This window comes from Drepanopeziza brunnea, assembly GCF_022702325.1.
Source record: "Drepanopeziza brunnea f. sp. 'multigermtubi' strain 214-2 chromosome Unknown ctg2, whole genome shotgun sequence".
NCBI lineage: Eukaryota > Fungi > Ascomycota > Leotiomycetes > Helotiales > Drepanopezizaceae > Drepanopeziza > Drepanopeziza brunnea.
The window spans coordinates 865,262-881,377 of NW_027094065.1; the positions used below are offsets into that span (position 1 = coordinate 865,262).

Here is a 16,116-nt window from a genome sequence, read left to right on the forward strand (position 1 = left end):
GTATCTAGGTATGTCTAGAGGTCTTGTAAATACCAACGAGTCTCCCCCTTCCAGATAAAATAACACAGAAAGGGGCATATTGTACTAGCGCTCGGTTACTTATTTACTCCGGACATCTTCTGTCGGTTCTGTCGGTTCCTCCTCTCGACGTCGAAGCCAGATCTTGCATTCCTCTCCACGCGCTCTGGGTTTGATCCGCCATCTCCCTCCTTGAACTCAGAAACTCGAGATCCGGACGATCCAGATACTACGAAATCAACCAGACGGTGCACCTCTTCCCGACGTTGCTGTACAGCCTCAGAAACCCGGCCATAATGGACACCAGCAGTGCGTCCAGCCCGCCCGCTGCCCGGATACAGCCCTCCATACGATCATTCTTCCAACCTCGACAACCCAGTTACACAGCACCACCAGGCTCTTCCGCTCCTCAACCGTCGCCCTCACCTCTGCCCTCGCGCTCCACGACACAAACGCCCCCCCCTCCCCCCTCACTCCCATCTCCAAACCCAGCAAACACAAGTCCCCAAGCTCCCCAAGCTCTCCAAGCTCCCAAACTCCCCGCCCAAGCAACCATCTCCCCCATCTCGCAGGCCCATATCCAGCCTCTCCGCCGCATCAACGCCCTCCTCCTCCCAATCGCCTACCCCGACTCCTTCTACCAAAAGATCCTGTCGCCCGACCCTGCAACACCAGGTGGCCCCCCCAGCACCAATTTCTCGCGCGCAATCCTCTGGACAGACCCCGCCAGCCAGGAGACCAAGCTCGTCGGTGGCGTCGTCTGCCGTCTAGACCCCGCGCTCTCTCCCACCTCTACGCCAGAGACCCCGGTCTACGCACCCGATGCCCACGACATCTACGTGCAGAGCCTCGCGCTCCTGTCGCCTTACCGCGGGAAGGGACTCGTGGCCGCGGTGCTGAGCGAGATCATTGAAGCCGCGACGCGGCAGACGGAGGCCAAGATTAGAAGTCTTTACGCGCACGTGTGGACGCAGAACGAGGAGGCGCTGGCATGGTATGCGGCCAGGGGGTTTACGAGAGAGGAAGGCGTGATACATGGCTATTACCGGCGTTTGAGTCCGGACACAGCTCTGATTTATCGGAGGCCCTTGCGGCCGTCTGACCATCTGAATGCTGCTTCGGCGGTACAGACATCTAGGAGTGTATCAGACGCACAAGTGTCGTCGCCTACGACTGCCAAGAGGCCGGCTCTTCCAGCGCACGCGAGGTCTTTCCAGGACAAAGGGCCAGAGAGGGAGTGGAATGATCTACCCGAGGATATCCTGGGTGGTGGGATGTTAAAGCCGCCGAGTGCGTTGGGTAGTCAGCAAGGGAGCGCGGCTAGTTCGAGGAGTAGCTCCAGAGGTGGCGCTGAGGGGAGAGGAAAGAAGAAGAGAGCATACCCTGCAGCTGCCTTTGGCAGCTAGTCCTGGCGGGGCTATATGAGACGATGACATGTCAAGGTATGGATACAGCTGCGTTTAACATCTTGGCGTTGCGGCACGAGAGGGCGACTCAAAATACGGAAAAGAGTCGGTTGGAGCATTGATAGATAGGTGTCTAGGATCTAGTTTCAGAGTGATAAAAGGACCGAAGAATGGTGCAGTTAGAAAGGAAAATCAAGAATAATGAACCATGGTTTAAATCCCATCTCTCAATCCCTCGGACGATATAGTTTCCTCACAAAATCAAGAGAGTTATTTTCCCCCGCCTTGAACGCCTCCGTCCCGATGCTCGCTCTATTTCATGTTTTGTTACATACTATCTATCATAGGGTTACAAAGCTTCAGATCTCAGCCTTTTTGGCAGCCAAGCCCCCTCGGTGTCTCCAGCGAGAACATGAACACATGATGCTCGTGCTCATCATCCTTCTTTGCCTTCGGCACCAAATCCAAGATGTCTTTCGCAGACGCCTCACCGTCCTGCTTCTCACCCTCGCCAGTCTTCTCCCCATCCTCTTTCTTCTCGAGACCCCACTCCCCATCCTCCGAATACTCCCACATTAACCGCAACTCGCCCCTTACAAGCGCCGTCCCCCAGAGAGCCGTCAACACCCCCGGAACCAGGTAGAGTAACGCAGGCTGCGCGTGGTTGAATACGTTCATTACCACGAGCGTGACGAGCAGGCCGAGAACATACCCCACCAGGCTAGCCTTGAAGTACACCTTCGAGAACCTCGCAGCGTCCGCCACAGCCACCGTGCCTTTCTTTGCGCTCCGCGTCCAGAACCGCTCGCCCCACTTCCCAGTAGCATCGACGTAGGTCTCCCGCACAACCTGCGGTTTCCTCAGCGCCAGTGGCGGAATCGTAGGCTTGGTCTCCACTCTCTGCTTGCGCAAGTAATGCAGGTACAGGTCGAATCTCAGCGCAAGTGCTATGACGATTCCCGGGAGTACAATGTCGCCAAGGCCCAGCATACTGCCACGTTTTGGGCCGGGGAAGACGAGCTTGATGGGGGCATCGAGGGTAGTTGCAACGGTGACCATCAGGGGCGTATAGAACACCATGACGATGTCGTAGATGAAGAGCCCCACGGAAACGAGCGTGCCGGTCCAGAAGGTGGTGGGCGACATGATCTGCAGGGTGCCGTAGCAGAAACCGAATCCCATGAAATTGGTGAGCCACCAGGCCCGGCCATTGAGGTTGTAGACTGCAATGGTGGCGATGCCAATTACGAGGCCGACGACGTCGTTGAGGTGGACTTGGTGTTTAATGGAGCCAACGCCTATTGGGAGAGTTAGTTAGGTTCTGGGTTGATGAGTCTTGGAAAGGAGAGACTCGAACTTGCCATGGAGGTAACCTTTGAAGATCCAGTGATTCTTGAGAGCGGCTCGAAGAGACCATGCTTTCTTGTTAAGAGCCGCTGGCAACTGGATTCGAGACAACCAGCCCGGGAAAGGGTTCATCTTGTCGACGAACTTGCGATGAACCTGGACTCTAGCCTTGTTGACCGGGCCTGTGACTTGCTGGGAAAGCAAAGGTTCAACATAGTACGTTTCTGTACTCGACGACCACACAGAAGGGAAAAAGAACGTCGTGGCTACGTGCAGACCATCCACTGCCAACTTGCCAACGCCAAAAATGCCAAGTCCTATTAGTCCCAGTTAGCTTTTGCTGATCATTACCAGAAGTTTTGGACATACCAGAGAAATAAACATTAAGGATTTTGTTCAACAACTTCGGATCCTCCAACCACTTGATGATCAAGTAAAGCCCACCTAACGTGATCCCGGCCATAATCGGAAACAGCACCGCATCGCTTGGCGTCAAGCCTTCAATCCGGACCTCCTCTTCCTCGTCCCCATTTTCATCGACTATTTTTCCATGCGCGTTGATTCGCTTCTTCGGTGCAGCTGCTGAGGGAGGTCTTCGTAAAGAGGCGTGGGAGCCTATGTAGATGGGAAAGATAGCGGCGGCGACAAGGTGGATGTACATCTGAATGAGCTCGCGCTTGTGGTAGGCCGTGTAGCTCCATCTTCCGATGGATTGGAGAATTGGGCTTTCGCCTGAAAAGTTAGAGAAGATGGCGTCCATCTTTGCGGTTGATGGGATCGAGATTGGGTTCAGCGACTTCAGTCCATATGGTATTTCGTAGACACGTGACACTTCTGGTAGACGGGGCGAGCTGAGCCTGGGCGAGGCTAGATCGGGTTCTCAATTAGGAGAATTTAAGAACTTAATTCGCGTATGGAAACAGTTAACGAGAAGTAAGAATTTCAAAATCTGGTCGAAGAAGTTGTTTGAAAGAAGGGACGCTCACGAACAGAATGACGCGTTGAGAGCAGCACTTACTGACAAAGACGCACGGACGGGGATGCAAGCAAGGCATTTCGTCAGCCTCGCGGGTCACCAGAAAAATATCAGCAACAACAATATTCACAAGAATCTTCCACATCCACCAACCAAACAATCAACTAATCTTCTATAACAAGCTCTAGATACCATATAATTCAAACGCCTGCTGCATCGACGGCTCCGTAACCTCCTGCAATTCCAAGCAATCCGCTCCGGCGCAAAACAGTCTTCAACATGGCAACCAACATCGCTCTCGAAACCACGATGGCATGTCCCCCAATTCCATACCCGTCCCAGCACAGCAGCAGCAACTCTAACCAGCGTCGCAGGGCACAATCTTCGTCGAGCTCTATAACGACCACGCCCCCAAGGTAAATCAAATTTACCCCCCTCCCCCCCATTCTCATCCACCGTCGACCAATTTCTCATTTACGCTCCGCGAGCCAGACCTGCACCAACTTCTCTACGCTCGTCTCGCGAGGCTACTACGATACCCTTCTCTTCCATCGCATCATCCCCTCCTTCATGTTGCAGACCGGCGACCCGACTGGTACAGGCCGCGGCGGCTCCAGCATCTACGGCGAAAAGTTCGAGGACGAAATCGTTCCATCCCTCAAGCACACTGGTGCTGGCATATTGAGCATGGCCAATAGCGGGCCCAACACAAACGGGAGCCAGTTCTTCATCACGCTCGCGCCGACCCCGTGGCTGGATGGTAAACACACGATTTTTGGGAGGGTGACGAGGGGCCTGGGGGTGGTGAAGAGGATGGGGCTGGTAAGAACTGGGGCTGAGGATAGGCCGGTGGAGGAAGTGAGGATTTTGAAAGCAAGGGTTGTGGACGATGCGGAAGACGCTTGATGAGAAGATTTTAGTCAGGTGATACGGATACGTTGTGAGGGCATAGCATGGCGTTCCGGTCGAGCATCTGAAAAAAGGAAAAGGCCCTTGAGCTGTGCCAAATTTGGCATCGAATCGCTATTGAATAAAAGACGCAGTAATACTGACCTCTGAACTCGCCCCTCAGAAAACCCTAGCCCAATTCGTTATACATAATTGTGTCATACAGGTATCATGATACCGTACCGGGTAGTTTCCAGGCCACCAGATCATCCCGAATATTAAGCTCTTCCAGCTCTGAGACCCTTCTAAAGCCAGTCCTCCCCCTCTCCGATGAGTTCTCTAAACTGTTGTCATGCAAAAGATCTGCCGTTGATGTGGATGCAGTCGAGGACCCCAGAGTCTCTCGACTGCTTGAATGCTTGTGCCCCAGTCTCGTTGCTCCTTTCCCTGTCACTGTGGTCTGAGAAGTCGCACTCTTAGAACTAGCCCCAGATTGTGAACGCTGATGTTGTCGCATCAGGTGCTCTTCGGAATGATCCGAATGTGTGATCTTGGGCGTATCGAGATTAGCATGGTGCTTCCAACCATCGCCTCCATTGAATATGTCTTCCAGGCATTGGTCTGCAGGTAGTTCGTCCGCATTTGCTGCCCAGGAAGCAGCCAGGGCCAGCCGGTACATATCCTGCAGCTCGCCATGGTCCCTGGATTTACTTAGGGTGGGCATATCTAATCCAGTCAGCCTGCCTCCCTTCTCACATTGTCCACAAGAACAAGAAGTACTCACGTCCGACATCGTCCGGTTCAGCCTGTTCCCCCGCCATGATTCCAGCAATGCCTCCAAAGACCGGAGCTGTCTTCAAGGGAGGAGCCACGAAATTCCTCTCCCCATCGACTTGCTTCATCAGAATACCAATCCTCAGCGTACTGTTGATTTTGCTCTCCTGCATCAGATACCTTCTCACCACCCCCTCTTCCCCATCCGGGCCCATCTCACTCTCTTCCACATACTCCGATAGATTCAACGTCACAAATCCCAGCGTTATCTTCTCGCCCCTCAGCCCAGCCACATTGTAATCCTGCACAACCTCTAAATTGACGCTACATTCCTGCAGATTGTTGTTTTTGTCGATCATAAGCCGGATCGGTATGGACTTCGAGTAGTCCCAGGAGACTTTGTGCTCTTTAATGGGAGCGGGATCTGTCTTGCCTCGATGCTCGGCGGAGTTCGAGGCTGGGAGATGCCATTTAACGTAGGAGGTCCCGTTGACCAGCGGCACGTTGTTGAGGTCGAAAATCTACCTCCGTCAGCCTAGCCTCGCACGCACCACTGCCGTCGGTCGGAAATTGTGGGAGCGCACTCTTAGAACGAGCTCGAACTTGGGCTGCAAGAAGACCTGTCAGCAAGCGATCGAGTCGCGCATCTGTGTATGGCAGGGCTATTTTTCTATACTGGAACTCACCCGTCGGGCCTTGGAGACTAGGAGATTATGCAGCGTCAGCTGCGGGTTGGTGCTGTGTTTGGGCATGGTCGTGGCCTGGCCGTAGAGAAAGCGGTCGGAGGGTCGGGGGGGGAAGGGGGAAAAAAGTAAAAGAAAGCAACAACATACTTAAGGGATTCATGCTCCAGAGAAGAGCCGGTATAGATATGGAAGGCGGAAGTCGCGATAACGCATATCGCGTCCCGTTCGAGGGTTCTTCCCGGACTGTGATCTGATGTGATATGACCCGACCTGCACCACCGGTGGTACTCCAACTTCAAATCCAACTCCGCCCCATGCTCGCGTCATCTGCACGGCCTCTCCTGCACTCGCTTAATTACTCTCGTCTGTCAACAACAACAACAACAATAACGACAACAACAACCACGACAACTGCTCCCCCTCATGTGATGGAGATCAATTCAGGTGATGAGATCGCGAAGGCTGTCTTGGACGTATTCGACAAATGGCCTGCGAAGAGAAAACCATTAGTGAGGAGTGATGGGGTCAGGGAGTGGGTGCCGCTGAGCGGGATCGTAGCACAAGGTTCGTTGACCCCGGCATCATTCGCCGATCACAAGGCTGACCGTAGGGTAGGAAAATGGGGCATGACCTGCGTGGCAGCAGCGTACGTATGGGGTTGCATCAAGAGAGGAAAGGGGCTGGTTTCTCACTGCGTGTAGGACGGGGATGAAGTGTCTCCCGCAGAAGAATGTCTCTCAGGCCCAAGGGGTGGTGTTGCACGACTGGCATGCCGAAGTCCTTGCTATCCGCTCTTTCAACCGCTTCCTCCTCGAAGAATGTTATGCGTTGGCGTCTGCAGAGAAGCTCGCGTCGGAGTACGTCCGGATCAGAAGCCAGGATGAGAAAAGCGAGATGAGTTTTCAGCCATTTGCACTGAACGATGGTATCAACCTACACATGTATTGCTCGGAAGCTCCTTGTATGTTTACACCTCTATCCCTTCCATCTACAGGCTCTGTTGACGCTTCACAGGTGGCGATGCAAGCATGGAGCTCACCATGGCAGCCCAAGAAGACTCGACCCCGTGGGAACTACCCTTAACCACTGCTTCAGATAACTCACCCGTGACAGAGCCCACCGTACTTCATGGCCGAGGATACTTCTCAGCCCTCGGCTCTGTCCGTCGCAAACCCTCTCGTCCAGACGCTCCACCGACCCTCTCGAAATCATGTTCGGACAAAATCGCCCTCAAACAATCGACCTCTCTCCTCTCATCCATCACCTCCCTGCTTATCTCGCCTAGCAATGTTTACATCCACTCGCTTGTCCTACCCACCTCGCAGTCCTCCTCCGTCGCATGCACCCGCGCATTTTCGGATTCCGGACGCCTCTCCCCCCTCAAAAGCAAGGAGTGGGCAGGCGGCTACTCCTTCCGCCCATTCCAGATCCTCAACACCGAGACGGAATTCTCCTACAGTCGGCGCCAGCCCCTCCCAGCTGCGGGCCAGAAGCTCGTCCCGTCGAACACGGCCACGTCGTGGACGCCCACGCACAGCGACACGCTCATCGGCGGCCGTCTCCAGGGCCGCAAGCAGTTCTCCATCCAGGGCGCAAGCCGCGTCTGCAAGCGTCGGAAGTGGAAGCTCGCTCTCGACATTGCGGCCCTGGCGTCCGTGCAGGCACCTGCTGTCGAGCGAGCCTTGAGAGCCGAAACGTACGCTGCAGTCAAGCAGAGTCACCTGCTCGAGGCGAGGAGGCTCGTCAAGGCCCATGTGAGAGCGGCCGCGCTGAAGGGCTGGGTGCGGAACGCAGGTGGGGAGGACTGGGGCGTTGAAGGGGTCCAGTGAGCTATTGAATCAACATGAAACTCGACTGCAGGGGATTTGAATTGACGCGTCCAACACCGTTCTTTTCTTCTGGAATCCGCCAGTCTGGCTGATACCCGGGGGCGTCCGTCAAGCAAAGCCTGGGTTGACCAAGTCTCGTGCCTGTCTCTTCCTGCTCATCTCATGGGATAGCTGCATATTTCAGCGCAATTCATTGCCACATAGAGACGCGATCAGGAGAGGGTAATTGTTAGAGCCCTTGCTTAGCAAGCCGTCGAGCATTCTCAGGTCAAGCTCTTGATTTCCGGACCCGGAAGTAAAATCGCCTTTCTTATCAACGATTCCCAAATCCAAAACTGGCAGAATGATCACATCACATGTGCCTGAATCTTCAGCACAAATATGACAAGCTAGGAAAAAATCAACTGGGAGCTCGCACTTACATATACTATTATTTATTCTAACGTCCCAGGTATCAAGATCAAGTTAAGTTTAGAGAGAAAAAAAAGAAGGAAAAAAAAAAGGGGCACGGGAAGAAAGCTCGGGACGGGGATGGATGGATGGATGGATAAGACAAGGTACGAGAAAAGGAAAGGAAAGGAAAGGAAAGGAAAGGGGGTTTCAATACGGAATTTCAATAACTAGGTAGGTAGTGCTATAGATGAAGAGCTGGGTTCCAAAATCTACCTAGGAAGGCTCCTGCTATATGATACCAACGTACTTCTTCTATGCATATACTAATTCGCTCTCAGCTAGTTTAGACGTAGCAGAAGGGGGTGGATATGGATTTATATATGGATTTATATATGGATTTATATATGGAGTTATACCTACATAATTGTTTTCTGTGTCATTAGGTACATATGGCTCGAAGGATTACCCCTGCCATTTGTTGGAGCTAAGAAATGAAGGGGGGGTACAGAGAAGGTTTAAAGCCACGGAAATGGAGAAACGGAGAGGGTTATTAGAGAGTCTGAAGTGACCCGTAGGGTAAAAACATCCAACGCCAGCTGATCAACAGCTGCTATGTACTGCATTTTTCATCACGCCCTCCATCAGTCATGATCCATCTCGTCGCTCCGTGTCCCATGCACCAACCAACCAACCAGTCCATGCGGCCCGCTGTACCAAACTCCGGGAGTACAATGCAGAATAAAAGGCTGATCGCCTCAGTGCTCACAACGCATCAAACAATGATCACGAAACCCACCATCATCAAGCCCGTCGCAGCAATGCGGCTGCATCCAGCATGCACTCTGGCCACCGCGTTCGTTCGGTCTAGGCCCGGAGCCTAGAGCGCTGGAGAGGTAGCTTCCGGCACCCTTGATCGAGTCCAGCAGATCTCGTTCTTGGACTCTGGTGGCTGGTGTTCGTTCGGTCAGGGATGCTCGCGCTGTGATCCCAGGAGGGCGGCTCTGCGACGGGAGCGGGGGCAGGAATTGCCAGGGCGATAGGAAGCGCAAGAGGAGCAGTTCGAGTGTCGGGCGAAAACCTTTGCACTTCGGTACAGAGTATGAAGAGGGCATTGGCAGAAGCGAGGTTCGATTGCCTAGGCTGGGCTGGTCTTGTCTGGGGCTTGGGTGACGCTTTTGAGTGGATCGCTGCGTCTGCGTCTGCGCGAAAAATTTCGTGAAGCCGGACTCTCGTCCTGTCTTGGAGTCTAGTTCCCAAGTGTTGAGATCTCCTGGACTCGAGAGGATCAGGGCGAGAGGCGAGAGGCGAGAGAAGAGAGGCGACAATCGAGAGAACGGACAGAAAGGAGAGAGAGAGAAAATATGAGTTGATAGGTCCTGTTTCGCCTCGCCTCGACCTGAAGCTCGCTGCGTACAGTATAGTAGTAAGTTGTCAAGTCAACAAACAACCCGACGTCTCGGCGCATCTTCCTTTTCGGCACATCCTGACTCGATCTGTCAGTCTCGTCCAATAGTACCGTCCAATATCCCTTAGCCGTCTATGCATAAGTTTAAGCTTAACATTGAGACTCTTCTTGCCCCGCAAAATAGGATGCGGTACGGGAGTGGCTTTGTTAAAAAATGGCTTGAAAAAGGGAGATCTACAGAGTAAAATCCACGATGGAGATGGAGATGCGGATGGAGGTACGAGCGGGTGGGAGCAGGTCTGAGATGTGGTAAGGAGATAATCAAGGTATGTAATATCTGTGATGCCGATCCTGATGTAATTCCAATCACAGACAACCTATATATTCCTCCTAGCAGAGAGCTACGGTACAGTCCTGCCATCTCCTGCTGATGCACCAAATGTCTGCCCAGTCACCTGTAAATAATCAGCCAACTCTCTCCCAAAGTTGACCAGCCCCTCGACCCGCATCTCGTCAATCAGCTTGTTCTTCAGCTTATGGTACCGGTGGCGGAACTTGATGATCTGCCATCGTCTGGCCTTCGCATCTTCCTTCTTGGCACACCTCAGGTTGAAGGCGTGAGTCGAGTAGTAGCAGATTGCCTTCTCGTTGAAGTCGTTGACGTCTTGCCATTTCTGCGACAGCTCCGCCGTCTTGTTCTTCTCGGGCTTGTCTCTGTCTTCGAAGTATGCGGCGAGTGCTTTGAAATAGAGCTCCTTGACCTTCTCGTCGTTGGTTGGGAGGAAAGGGGTGGGGATCTTGACGTCGGGTGGGAGAGAAGGGGTGACGACTGTTGGACACAAGGCAGTCAGTAAGTGTCTGATAGCGACCAAAGTCGGGAGATGGATGGGACAGTTCTCCTCTATCACGTACTGTCATCGTGGTCGATGTTCACTGTCAGGTTTGCGTGTTAGCCTTAATTCCCGTCCACCACAATTGCCAGGCCTGGGTCCTGACGAGTCTCGGAAGACCGTGGAAAAGGTAGGGGAAGTCTTTGTACACATACCTTGGTCCCATTTCACCGGGTACATTTTGTCCAAGATTTTATGATCAACGTAGTGAGTCCATGGCCGCTCCCGCCAGTCGTACTGCTCGATTCCGGGCAGCTCGCTTGGAAAGGGCAACGCCTTGCTCTTGGGCTTCTTGTGTTTCTTTCCAGCGACCTCTTTGCGTTCGAGAGCAAAGCCGTCGGACGGTATGGCCAATGCCCACGAGGAAACGACAGCCACAAAGAAAGCCTTGGCGAGGTACATGTTGCTGAAGATTCCGCGCTGTTGAACGGTGCGTGGAAGTATGTGGAAGTTCGAAATGGGTTTGTGGGAGTTGGAAGTGGGAGTGGCTAGTTAGCGCTGGCGATACCCGAAATGCTTTCCTGTTTCTGTCATAGTATAGGTCCTTTGTATTCTGTCATGGGATTTTCCATAGCTGCAGGTAGATTCTTGGTCGGGATGGGGTGTTGTCGAGGTTAGGTCGACACCAATTTAGTTCCCCAGCAATTTTTTTTACAACTTTATCATCTTGATCTTTGCTCCTTCTCGATTTTAATTCTCTCAATCTGACCTTTGCCCTTGCACAAAAGGACTGTTGTAGCTGCTCGGCACGGCTTCCTTATGAGAACGCTCTTAATTTACGTCAATTCGTGACCTTGACCTTGCGCAATGCTATGCCTTTTGCTAGTTACTAGTGGTGGTGAATTTTCCTCCTTAAGACCTAGTGCGTGTTAGACGCAATATTTCTCAGTACTTTCACTCTTACATACGTACCAATATGGTCCGTACGTGGTGGGCCTCCGCTCCGCCGGCACCCACAACTCCCAGCATCGACTTTCGAGCTGGTAGGAAGGGAAAGGATTCCACGACGTAGTTGCTGGTATCGCCCCTCGAAGCGCTCGCAGATTCCACACCCACAACGTTTTGTGACATTATGTGATCAGATAGTAAGTACGATAGTAACATGTTTACATGCGTGACATTCTCGACCGCTATCTATCCCAAGCCCCTAACAGCCCGCGAACATCAACTTTAAGATCGGTGACTTGTCCCAAAATCCTAGAAGATTCCCCCCTTTTCCTTAAACGCCCCCGCCCTCCCCCTCTCCCTCCGCGCCCCAGAGGCCAATCTATTATCGCTCAGCGAGAACTATTTTCATCCAAGTCATGAATCCATCCATCTCACCACGTCAGAAATGAGAAGCACATCCACCCATGCCACAAAAACCCGGTCAACACCTCTGCGCCATACCCTTAGTCTCCTCGTACAACCGTTTAATCTCCCTCGCGATAACCTCCGTATCCTCTTGCCTAGTCGGCAACCGATGCCCGACATCAAACTCGACCTTCTTCGCCTTATCCTTCTCAAAATACTTCTGCCACAGCCTCTCACCATCTTCCCTCCACCTGGAAGATTGAGAAGTCAGCCATCATTTCGCTTCTTCCTCCTCTTCCTCTTCTTTTTTATTCTTCTTTATTCTTCTAAGAGAGAGAAAGGGGAGTGATGTTCGTAACGAGTCTCAAGTGCAGAACGCCCCCCAAAAAGCAGGATACGAATGACTAAGACTACGCATGGCCCGATCAAACTTACGGATCCTGAAGCCCAACCACATGCAGACTCGGCAACCCGATCAGCTGCCTATCCCCATCTCCATCCACGCCCGATCCAGCCGTCACAGGCAGAGAGGTGCTATTCAGAAACACCCCAAACCCGATGCGCCCTCGACCCACTTTCGCCGCAACGACCTGCTGCTCGAGACAGGTAGCCGCGGCGGTCTGCCCGCCCTGCGAGAACCCCATGATGCCAACGAAGTGCCTCCCCTTCGCAGCCAGGGTGGCAGAGATCAGCGCCCGGGTCTCGGCATCCAGCTCCTCGACGCCGGGCCGCAGCCACCGGTAGTAGGGGCCGCAGCCTTCGAAGATGGGCATCACGCCCGGCCCCGCGGGCGACTCGAAGGGCGCGTCGATGAACACGAAGTCGAAGGTCGCCCCGAGGGCGCGCTGCAGCCGGATAGTCTGGATGTTGAAGATCGTGCTGTTCGTTCCACCGCCGTGGAGGCATAGAATGGTGGGCTTGCCGCTGGGGGGGGCCGTCGCGGTGGCGGAGAGGAGGCCCGGGGTGAGAGACATGCTGGTATGAGGGCCGTAGGTGCCGCGGGTTGGAGAAGGGTTGTTGGGGACTGGGCCGGGCGGTCTCATGGGCACGGTGAGAGAGGGAGAGAGAGAGAGAGAGAGAGAGGTGATCTGAGGTCGGCAGGTACCGGTATTTCAAGATAAGCGAGAATGTAGGAGCATGTGGGTCAAGGAAGGATTGTTCGGAAAGGGGAATAGTGTATCACATCAGACACCGGGATTTCGAGGAGTTTTAGGTATTCGATATTCGGCTCAGAAGCGGGTTCCTGCAAAAGGTTCTGAAAGGGACCGGGTGGAAGGAAGATACGACTGATTAAGATCGGCGGGTTTTGGAGCGACGACCGAACCAGAGATAAACATTGATACGTAGAACTAAAACGATATCAGATATCAGGGATGGGTATATACCGGTATCAGACATGCCGATTTCCAGTCGGAATTTGACAGACGAGAGGAGGCAAATCTATGACGTTAGCGATCTATACCCCGCTACGTTGCATGTACAGACAGACATACCTGGATAAGCAAGAGCAAAAGTGGAGAGTTACCACGTGACCAATTTCGCCTAATTTTGGCACTCCTACCCCTTTCGGCGTCTTTCTTGGGTGAGCAAGCCGTCCGATACGCCGAATTTGAGTCTTCGGGACTACCACAGGCATAGTAAGAAGTAATCATGTTTATGCAGCTCATGCCTAGGAACCAAATCGATTCGAGCGCAATAATAACCACCCCTCTATCCCGGGGTATTATATATGCAAAAGCGCCATCAACGCCTCGATCGAAACAAATACAATACTTTTGTAGCCCCGCCAAATCTAGATCATCTAGTCCCTCGAAGCTCTGCCTCGACCTCTTCTTCGACAATCGCTCTAATGCCTTCCCACCCGGCGCCTCTGGGAACGACTCTCACTCGTCTCTCCTTCTGCTCAAGGCCAACGAACTCCTCAGGGAGCACGCTGTCAAAGCTGAAGCCTGGCTCGCCCTTCAAAGCCACATCCACGGCATTCGCAAACTTGGCTGGATGAGCTGTAGAAAGAGAGATGTGGTGGGTCTCCCCCGGTGTAGTTCGATCGATGGATCGCAGAGAAGCAGCAACGCCAATGGCCGTATGCGGATCAAGGATGTAGCTCTTTTCGGCAGAGAAGAACTTCTTGATCGTCTCCAGAGTCTGCTCATCGCTGACTCTCTCACTCTCGAAGTCCTTCTGTGCATCTGCCAGAATCTCCGCGTGTACACCGAAGCCTCCCTTGGACTTGAGTTCTTTTAACCACGCCTCGACTTCTTGACCTGCCTGCTTTTTGTTCCACTCATCGTCCATACCTGCACCAGCTGCAAACTCGTATGCTAGGAACCATAGTAGACGCTCAAAGTTACTCGATACCAGAATGTCCATTGCCGGGCTGAGTGTCTCCTTGACACCATCCTCATGAGCTTTCGCACCATCTGCAGCAATTCCACCTTCTGCAGCCTTGCCATGCACGACCTGCTTCTCGTAGCGTCCAGTTTTCCAGAAGCGATCCAGGATATCATTCTCATTTGTGGCCACTACAAGCTTCTCGACGGGCAGACCCATTCGCTTCGCAAAGTAGCCTGCAAGGATATCTCCAAAATTACCCGTAGGTACAGCGAAGCGAACCCTCTGACCTGCTTTGTATGCGGGCGATTTTATGAGTGTGAAATACGAGTAGAAGTAGTAGGTGGTTTGTGCTAGAATTCGTGCCCAGTTGATCGAGTTGACGGCTCCTAGGCTGAGCTTCTGGTTAATCTCGGGGTCTGCGAAAAGAGCTTTTACAGTGTCCTACAATTGTCAGATTTTGTTTATTCTGTGGAGCAGGATGCTGACCTGGCAGTCATCAAATGTGCCTTCAACAGCCAAATTGTGAACATTGGCATCCAAAACCGTGGTCATCTGCGCCTCTTGTACTGGGCTGACTCTACCCTTCGGATGCAGAATGAATACTGAGACATCCTTCTTTCCTCGCAGGCCGTAGATGGCAGCGGATCCAGTATCACCACTTGTTGCGCCTACAACCGTTAAATGATGCCTGTCCTTCCCAATTTTACCCTCATTCCGTCTGACGAGGAAGTATTCAAACAGATTTCCAAGCAGTTGCAAAGCCACATCTTTGAATGCGAATGTAGGACCGTGGAAAAGCTCGAGCAGGTGCAAGTTGGTCGTCTCGTCCAATGTGACCAGCGGGGTTGTATCCACGGCGCGGAAGGTAGAGTAGCTTCGATGGATGACTTCTTTCAGGTCGGCGGGAGGTATTTCCGAGGGAGAGATGTAGAGGGAGAGGATCTCGAATGCCAGGTCGGAGAAAGACAGGTCTTTCCACCTCGACTCCCAATCGCGGGGTAATGCGGGGACCTCTTCTGGGATGAACAGACCGCCATCAGAGGCCAGACCCTTCAGTACGACTTCCTCGAATGAAAACTGTAGCCGGTTAGAACACGACCTAGCCACGATTCAGTTGGATGCTAACCCCATAGTCCCCTCCTCTGGTAGAAAGATATCGCTGAGAGGGTGTATGAGTCGTATCTTTGGGTTGAGATTCCATAATGATAGAAATTCGAGGGATATTCGATCGAAGGTGTGTTGTGGAGGTGGATTGTTGTAATTACCGGTACTAGTTGGTGGTAGGTAAGTTGGAGTGGGTAATCAATGTCAGAAGAATGGCGGGCGTCCTTTACACCAGCTAGTGGGCGCTAATTGTCTGTCTTCGCTTGTCATTTGGAGAGCCATCTCATTTACACCGTAGCATGGTTACCGTACCGTGAATAAATCCGAGGGGGAAAATATCGGCGGCCATCGGTCCGAGAGCGGAGCCGCCAAGTCCTTGGAGCCCCGGTCTTTGATCACGAGACCGGACGCTACGCTAAGCGACAGTAGCGCGGAAAATATTTTCCACACCCTATATAATGCCTCCCTCCCTCCGTTTCTTTCAACTTTTTTTCTTTTCTTACTATGTTCGACAATACTTCATAGAATCATTTCTAGTAAGAAAATTCCCCTCACCCTCTACTGGTCCTACCTCTTGCTGACCATACTCCCTCTTCTACAGAAGTAAACGTCCTTCTCTGAGCTTCTCAAAAAAGCCACAGACCCGCTCTCGAGGATGAGACTTTCCCCGGTGCCTAAGAGTGAGGCCTTTGCTTTCGCACTGTCCGCAAGGATGGCGGTGTCCGCGCAAGCGTTCACTGTATAGAGAGCGGCGATGATCTCGACCCTAATGA

General features: G+C 52.8%; 8 protein-coding genes across 8 annotated transcripts; 3 read left to right on the plus strand and 5 right to left on the minus strand.

The window, feature by feature from the left end:
• Positions 1-314: 314 nt before the first annotated feature.
• Positions 315-1,424, plus strand: L3040_001460 (uncharacterized protein; the record flags this gene model as incomplete). Its single annotated transcript, XM_007293016.1, has 1 exon — positions 315-1,424. One exon carries the CDS (start codon positions 315-317, stop codon positions 1,422-1,424), a length of 1,110 nt encoding a protein of 369 aa, XP_007293078.1.
• Positions 1,425-1,790: 366 nt separating this feature from the next.
• On the minus strand, positions 1,791-3,531 carry L3040_001461 (uncharacterized protein; the record flags this gene model as incomplete). The annotated part of the gene is made up of 3 exons (XM_066156753.1): positions 1,791-2,722; positions 2,786-3,088; positions 3,141-3,531. 3 exons carry the CDS (start codon positions 3,529-3,531, stop codon positions 1,791-1,793), a joined length of 1,626 nt encoding a protein of 541 aa, XP_066012773.1.
• A 495-nt stretch (positions 3,532-4,026) lies between these two features.
• L3040_001462 (uncharacterized protein) lies at positions 4,027-4,653 on the plus strand (the record flags this gene model as incomplete). Its single annotated transcript, XM_066156754.1, has 3 exons — positions 4,027-4,059; positions 4,122-4,163; positions 4,240-4,653. The coding sequence occupies 3 exons, from the start codon at positions 4,027-4,029 to the stop codon at positions 4,651-4,653; spliced, it is 489 nt and encodes a 162-aa protein (XP_066012774.1).
• Positions 4,654-4,864: 211 nt separating this feature from the next.
• Positions 4,865-6,161, minus strand: L3040_001463 (uncharacterized protein; the record flags this gene model as incomplete). Its single annotated transcript, XM_007293019.1, has 4 exons — positions 4,865-5,361; positions 5,420-5,930; positions 5,994-6,017; positions 6,096-6,161. 4 exons carry the CDS (start codon positions 6,159-6,161, stop codon positions 4,865-4,867), a joined length of 1,098 nt encoding a protein of 365 aa, XP_007293081.1.
• Positions 6,162-6,523: 362 nt separating this feature from the next.
• On the plus strand, positions 6,524-7,924 carry L3040_001464 (uncharacterized protein; the record flags this gene model as incomplete). The annotated part of the gene is made up of 4 exons (XM_066156755.1): positions 6,524-6,659; positions 6,711-6,741; positions 6,797-7,056; positions 7,110-7,924. The coding sequence occupies 4 exons, from the start codon at positions 6,524-6,526 to the stop codon at positions 7,922-7,924; spliced, it is 1,242 nt and encodes a 413-aa protein (XP_066012775.1).
• Positions 7,925-10,123: 2,199 nt separating this feature from the next.
• L3040_001465 (uncharacterized protein) lies at positions 10,124-11,014 on the minus strand (the record flags this gene model as incomplete). Its single annotated transcript, XM_007293021.2, has 3 exons — positions 10,124-10,551; positions 10,635-10,655; positions 10,768-11,014. 3 exons carry the CDS (start codon positions 11,012-11,014, stop codon positions 10,124-10,126), a joined length of 696 nt encoding a protein of 231 aa, XP_007293083.2.
• Positions 11,015-11,981: 967 nt separating this feature from the next.
• On the minus strand, positions 11,982-12,948 carry L3040_001466 (uncharacterized protein; the record flags this gene model as incomplete). Its single annotated transcript, XM_007293023.1, has 2 exons — positions 11,982-12,156; positions 12,341-12,948. 2 exons carry the CDS (start codon positions 12,946-12,948, stop codon positions 11,982-11,984), a joined length of 783 nt encoding a protein of 260 aa, XP_007293085.1.
• A 754-nt stretch (positions 12,949-13,702) lies between these two features.
• On the minus strand, positions 13,703-15,440 carry L3040_001467 (uncharacterized protein; the record flags this gene model as incomplete). Its single annotated transcript, XM_007293024.1, has 3 exons — positions 13,703-14,680; positions 14,726-15,316; positions 15,366-15,440. The coding sequence occupies 3 exons, from the start codon at positions 15,438-15,440 to the stop codon at positions 13,703-13,705; spliced, it is 1,644 nt and encodes a 547-aa protein (XP_007293086.1).
• Positions 15,441-16,116: the final 676 nt, after the last annotated feature.